This window comes from Cyprinodon variegatus, unplaced genomic scaffold (genome assembly GCF_000732505.1).
Source record: "Cyprinodon variegatus isolate N-32 unplaced genomic scaffold, C_variegatus-1.0 Scaffold62, whole genome shotgun sequence".
NCBI lineage: Eukaryota > Metazoa > Chordata > Actinopteri > Cyprinodontiformes > Cyprinodontidae > Cyprinodon > Cyprinodon variegatus.
The window spans coordinates 623,927-631,592 of NW_015150515.1; the positions used below are offsets into that span (position 1 = coordinate 623,927).

The window sequence follows — 7,666 nt, forward strand, 5'->3', positions numbered from 1 at the left end:
AGTCTTTGACGTGCTGCAACTGTATAATCATCACAGGAAGCGGTGGCCTACCAATAATAACGTAACGTCTTTCCCTATGCTTACCCAGGCTCGCAGTTCTGAATTTGAGAACATGTCAGTCATTTCAACTTTATTCTCGAAATGGCGCGTTTAAAGTCGACAGGGCGACTTTAAAGTCTACATGTCGAGTTTAATCTCGTCATGGCAAAAATATTTTTTCCGTTTATGTGTGGCCCTAATACTCCGTCGTAAGACTGGCACTGACAAATATTTTTTTTATTTTTGTAACTCACTCAGTTTTTTTGTCAAATATCATAATTTTAAGATTTACCAAAAATAATAATAATCATTATTATCTCCATACTAAAGCAGCCTTACTGTATATTTCAAAATGTTTTATTGAAGTCTGGCATCTTTTGAAAATAAATTCGGTTCTGTAAAGTCATTACCCTGATCCCAAAGGAAACTTCTTTCCAGTTCCTGTTTAACACAAACATTTCCTCATCTGAGAGTTTTTACCAGTGTTTTATGTCAACTGACAGGTTTGTTGGGAATATTAACTATTTACCGTGAAACAGTTTGAATGTAATTTATTCTGTTTCTTTGTTTGTTTTCCTATTTTTCACTGAATTCATTAAACTCAGATGTGTAGTTTATGTACAGTAGTTTCCTCCCCCTTACTTTCCATAAAAAAGAGGCATAAAATCGTTTTCTTGGGCAGCTCATGGGAGATGTTGGCATAAATAGTGATCCTCTAAAAAATGTCAGTAGCTGATATCATTTTTCATAATGTATTAGAAATACAGAGTTGAATAAACAACCTCAGTTTTCATTTGTGAATATGCTGAGCTCATGCTTTATATTGGTCTTCCAACTAACAATGGGTTTTTCAAACTAAGATGTCCTTCAAATTCAATAACTTTCAAACATACTCGCCCACACTCATACAGGTTGTACTGTATGTACACATTAAATAGACAGCCATTACAGCATTTAATCATGTGTTTAACTGCAATTCCAATAAATTAAAACCTGAATCAATTAGATTCATTCTGTCACTAAAATGGCAGCAAAAATGTATTCTCGTTCTCAGTTATAATTATTTATTAATGGGGAATAACTTAGCTCTAAAATTATCAAAACAGCATACGTCTTTAATATTTTGTTAGAAAGAAGATATGAAAACTTACGGAACATCTTATGTAAGGCCCTATAGATACAAGTTCATCCAAAACATCAAAATAAGGCCTATGTTTACTTGATAAAATATACCTGTTCTATATTAAGCAGAGAGTTTATCAAGATGAAAACATGCTACAAATTATATAAGGTTACTTTATGAAAGTAACTAGTTATATTTGTTATTTCTCCCCCAAAAAATATCTGAGTTAATAAGTCTATTACAGTTCAATCAAAGTAACTTGGTTAGACTATTTCAGGAAAAATATACACTAAACATGCATATAAATTTAGTTTAGCACAGGGAGTAGAAAGCAACATGTGGGCAACCAGCTGCCAGTCTGATGCTGGTGTTTAAGTGATGTGACCTTCTTTAGATTAGATACGCCTCTAACTGACATATAAAGCCTTTGTTCCTGCATATAATGTGCAAATCACTTTTAGATTTTGTCTTTAGCAAGCAATTTTTCTTTAGAGACACTGCATTAAAGCAGCAGCAGCCTCAGTCTTCTGTTAGTTTGTGTTCAAGGCATGTCAAACAACCGCCCACATTACAGCCTCTCAACCAATCAGCTTCACACACACCTCCTTCTCAACTCCCTGCCTGCAGTGAAAACCTCTCCCATCAACTTTTTCCCCAAAATCCCTCATCCTCCGCTCCATCCAGCTTCACCCCACCTGCACAAAGCAAAGCCTACAGCCTCCGCTGTTCCTCCCGTCTCGCAACATATTCTCATTATCAGTTCGTATGAAATCGTGCGAAAAGTTATGCAGGGTATTTCGTGGGTTGTTGATGTTTTTCCTCGAAAAAACATATCAGTGCGCATGCGCAGCCAGCCAGACGAAAAAATCAGATCAGCGGACGGACGTAAAACTGGGACGGACGAGCTTTCGACAGTGCAAAAATTACTTCATGATGTCTCTCACTAGGTTGCTTACTGTTTTGTATGTTAGGGTTAGGGTTAATTGTATGTTAAATTGTATGTTATTGAATGGTGTGTAAGATGCGCATGCGCACTGATATCTTGTCTCGAGGCAAGATGTCAAAATATGACGAAAAAAAACGTCAAAAACATACGAAATACTGTTTATAACTTTTCGTACGATTTCGTACGAACTGATAATGCGAATACACTGCGTCTCACTCCACCCCGAATTCCTCAGAGCTCGAGGAGAGCATGCACTATATTATTATTAAATTCATAGGAGCAAAATATGTGGAAATGAACGTTTAATTACCTATCAGCATAGAGTATGTGCAGTTTCTACCCACATATTTTGTTATTGTTTTGGATTTTTGGAACAGGGATAACCAGCATCATACATGGCTTGTATGAAATGTTTGTTCTTTACTTCTAACAACTTGTTAGCACATCTCACTACTTGTTTTGAAGTTGTGATTAACCTTCTAAGCTTCTCTGTATAATATAAATATTTTGATCAAGATGAGAATTATTTTTTTTTTGGTATGTTGAAGTACCTATAGTTTTTATCCAATTATTTAATTACATGGTCTTAGTATTTGGGAATATATAAGAATTATGCTCTAATTTGTAGTTAGCGATCTATCGTTACTATATTTTAATTTGACGAACCGGAACTTCTTCCTTATTTACAAAACTGAAACAAATATACTTATGCCATTAAACAGTGCATATAGCATGTAGTTACCAGGAATTATATATATTTAAACAAACCTAGAACTAAAGATTAACTATTTTTAGCAAGTTTCCTTTAAAAGAGCTTATGTTGTTTGTACTGTTAATACTGTAATTAAGATAATATAATAATGTATTCAGACTGTCTTATTTCAGTAGTACTTTTTTGAATTTTTTTTCCCACAGGCTAGACCTTCAGGTGTATTTTTGGGGTGATTTGCCCTCAGAGTGTCCTTATTACTTTCTGCCTTGCGTGTTTGTCAAGTTATTTCCACATATCCTTTTCTAAACATTAAAAAAAAAAATCATTACTGAGCGTTAAGGGAAATGTGTGCGGAGTCTGGTAGGAATGTAAAGCAGCAGACAGGGATCACTGCTTCTTAATGCAATCAAAAAGAGGGGTTTGGCCAGACCCTTTCTTCTTTTTTTTTTTGAGTCACCCGGTGGTTACACAGAAAATTATGCTCTACAAGGAGTTTTTGGCTTGGAACAGTAAAGCCTCAACATCCCCAGAGCTTCCCGGTACGCTGGAGCCCACCGGCCTTGGCTGGTATATTTTCTTCAAGAAACGCCTCCATGAGTAATACAGTTCTGCTGGGATCCAGCTCTTGTTATTTACTATCCTAAAGGGCCCACTAGAGATTTTATAGCTTTTCCTCAGGGTCCTGTCAGTCCTCCAGAATACGTCCTCAATAAAACATGATTACCCCAGCCCCGTGACCTGGGCTGTGAACATGCTGCCACAGCTTTGTATCTGTGCAGGGCTGCCATGACATTATATTACATAAAGGCTGGTATTGTGCTTTGCACAACTTTATTTCTCTTATGGTGGCTGACAGTGACCAGGGAGAGCTGAAGAGACATGATGGATGAGATAGGTTTGAACAGCTATCTAGTTTTTTTTCTGGTGTCCAATCCAGTATCTCTGCCTCCTTGTCTCAAACACCCTGACTCACTTCCCTGCTTGCTCCTGACATTGGCTGTACCCTGTGTGTTAGAGGATGGTTTTTTTTTCTATGTCAGAAGGAGCATAGCAGTTGATATCATTCAGGAACTGCAGCTGCCAGTGTCACAGTCCAGGATATTAACAAACGAGGCCTAGGAGACGGAGGTGTCTTGATTGCGTTCATCCAACTCCACTTTGTGCCCCTGCAGATATTTAAGCGCTGTCACTGTTTCTGAAGCTGCACCTGAGAATAAGGTTGGCTCTGAATTACAAAGAAGCCTTTAATGCATCTGGTTTGGCTTGGTTTCATGCAAAGCTCCTTGGTTTTTTTTTTTTACATTGGGACAGAAACGTCTTCTTTTCAACAAGAGCTTTGAAAGGGTGTCAATCTTTCCAATATGCAAGGCAGCCTACTTTGGCTGACTAGTCTAATATTGTCACTTAATAATAAATGAGGGAACTCTGAATTGTAGCCAGCAGGCTTAGGATTTTGCCTCTATTCACAGTGGCAGAGCAAGGGGTGGCCAGGGATGGCCCCTAGCCAATTATTGGTTATCCCTGCTAGGTGATTTGTTTTTTTTCTGTGGACTTTTTGACATTTTTATTTTTGGTATATAAAAAAAAAAAAGACAGCAGCATTACAGAAATATTGGTGCTGAGGGTTCAGTTTGGGGGTCGCAAGAGGTCTTTTTTTTTATAATTGTGATGGGATCCCTTAGGCAAACATATATCAAGAAAAACATCAAAGTGAAAGTCCTGTTATAATAAAAGTACCGGTATTTATTTATTGACTCATTGAATAATGTATCTATTCATTTATCTGACAATTAAAATATGAAATATACCATTTAATTGTAAAATGCACAATTTCAATATTAGATGTTATATTAAATACCTAAGCATACATTTGAAATGATGTACTAAATTATTTAAAGTCATTAAAAATATTGAAGGCCATATATATATATATATTTTAGAGGGGTTGTTATTTTTGGGTTAACAGGTTGTTTAGCCAATATCTTTCTTTATACTCTTCTCTATGTAGAGAAAAAACAAATTGATTGACCCATTTAGAATGTAAATCACAGAACCATAAATTAAACACTTATTCAGCCTAAATTGTAAATATATACATTCATTTAGCAAAGGATTGATTAACATTTAGTGTGCCGTTAGTGATTTATTTGGAAAATACAGATGTTAGTAATGTTTATTTACCTAATGAAACAGGTCAGTGTAGATCGATTCTGTTTTTGCAGGATTAGGTTTTGGCCACCCATCAGTGCTCATTGTTCCATTACTGGCCATCCCAATGAAAATGTTCTGCCTCCGCCATTGTCATGGTGGACATTATAGCCCCATTTACAATACCCTTCGTGCCGAGATCAGTCCAAGCATGGTAACTGACATAACTACTAGGGATGCACGATATTGGGATTTTGGCCGATATCCGAAATGCCGATATTTTAAAACTCATGTAGCCGATAACCGATATCGATACTGATGTTAAAGCTGGACAAAAATAAGTAGTCATTGAAAATAGCAGTTTTGTTATCCATTTCTGACACTTTGAAAAATAATATACTCAAATATATTTTCATATGCTGATATCAAATATATTTTTAAAAACGCGGTATCGATCTATTTTACTTTCAAAATCTCGTGAAATTTCATCGTTCTGTTACAAACTCTCGTGATATTTTGCAAATTCTTGTGAGATTTTGTTAGTAAAATAGATCGACACCGCGTCAATATATCAACATATAAAAATATGGCAAAATTTCGTGAATTTTCGGGGGATTTCGTAGCATAACGATGACATATAGCAATATTTCATTAGTAAAAGAGATTGATATGGTGTTTTTAAGTGGCAATATATCAGCATATGAAGATATTGTGATATTTTAATGTATCAATATTTTTTCCCTCGTCTTTAGAAGTTTTTAAGTCTGTAAAAAAGAAGTTTTTGAGGAAGAAGTAGTATTTTTTTTTATTTTTTTTTTAGACTTTAGAAACTCAGAAGCTGATCAAATATCGGGTTAAATATCGGTGGGGTGGCCGATGTCCGATATTCAGTTTTAAGGCCGATATAGGCAGGGGGGCGATTATATCGTTCATCCCTTGTAACTACTGTGTTTAAATGGCACGCACAACCGAACCGGACCATGCCAGACACAACTGAACCACGCTAAACTGGTACTAGTTCATAGTAGGACTTGGCGCGGTTCAGTTCTTGCTCGGTTCTCAGATAACAAAGAATGTATGAGCAGACCGCACCGTACAGTCAGCCTCTGTAATCAACTAAAAACTTGAGACGTTCATTAAAATAGTAGCCTCAACCTCATCAACATCCGTCATTGTTTCCTGCGTCTACAAGCCATGATTAGACTATCATTTGACGTATGGAATTCCCAAAAGCCAACCCTTTTACGTAAATTCACCAAAGGCTGCCTTCTTCGCCTGACTCTCCACAAACAACAAAATATCACAATTATTACCAAACATAACTTCCTGAATGTTAAGGGCGCCGCCAGGTTGGTTTGCTTTTTTTTTTACCTCTAGAGAGCAGTAGTAGCATAGATCGTCACTAGGAGGCGAGGAATCTGGCCAGCATGGCGTGTAAATGGTGGTACTGTAAGTCACCAAGCTCTTCATGGTTAATTGATCCAAGCTCGGCACGGATCGGTTTTCACAGGGTAGTGTAAATGGGCTTATGAGCTAATGACCTGGTAAAAGGAGTCCAAAATAAATAAGCACAGGAATGCAGGAAAAGTGATAAAAAACGCAGAAAGAGAAAAAAAGTGACTGTATGTTAAACTGGTCACCAACTAGTGACTTATTTGCCACATAAAGCGTATTATATTAAAGAATATCTATGTATTAAACTCCAAAAAAAGTTAAAAACAATCCACTGGACATTGTTCCCAAGTTTGAAGACATTCTGCTTCCCATCCAGGAAGAAACAAAGTCCAGTGGATTGTTTTTCTTTTTTGGAATGACTATGACCTGGATGACCTAATGTCTGAATTTACAAAGAATTAATATCATTTATCATTATGTTCTCAACTTTAAATATATCAGTTTGTTACTTTCTCTTATTCTTTTGCTTAATCTTGTTGCTATTTCCAGTTTGTTTTTATAGAATGTATATGTACATTAAGATGTTCACGCTTGATATGATGCCTGGCTTTCATAATGACTTTTTTTACGTGGATGAATGTCAAATGTGAAGAGAGGAGAGTTGTTGCCTGAAAGAATTTCTTCTGACCTTTAAGTCTTATCTTATACGAAAAATATGACTGCTGCCTTCAGAACACGATCAGCAGTTGTTTTCTCCTCAACCATCTCAATTAGCAGCTCTGTGTTTCAGCTTTATGTGTGAAACGGCTCTCTCTCGCAGACATAAAATGTTAATTGCATTCTGACTTTCCTTTTTCTCACTCTGTTATTATATCTCATTTAGTTGTGACTTTCCTTTGATGAACAGGTGTGAACAATGTTTTGCTATACCCTTTGGACTAATCCCATTTTTTTCCTGTCTTTTCTTTCATTTCAGGTGACTCATCTCTAGTCGGTAAGTCCTTCTTTATACTGTGCCTATTTTCTGATTTCTTTCCGCTGCTCCCTGCCATGGTATCTGAGTACAGCTTGTCTTTATTGGATATTAAAGGCAGGTGCATATGAACCATTTCATGCAACACAAAGAAAGCTTTTATGTGTTTTTTTTCAGCTATGGAATTCTGTTTGTCATAAAGTATTATACTTTCTGCTTTTCCTTCTTCTCGGTCTCTATGTATTGCAGCTGGTTGATATAATCTGCTCTACTAGCTTAAAGATGTTCTTCAAACAAGATTTTTGACTGGTGGTACAAGTACCATTGCTG

General features: G+C 36.4%; 1 protein-coding gene across 1 annotated transcript in view; it reads left to right on the forward strand.

Moving 5' to 3' along the window:
- The window catches only part of LOC107082797 (neurexin-1-like), a 1,206,010-nt gene that overhangs the window by 337,296 nt on the left and 861,048 nt on the right, over positions 1-7,666 (forward strand). The window contains exon 5 of the mRNA XM_015371662.1: positions 7,340-7,357. Within this exon, the coding sequence (XP_015227148.1) occupies positions 7,340-7,357 (18 nt within the window). The remainder of the gene's footprint in view (positions 1-7,339; positions 7,358-7,666) is intronic.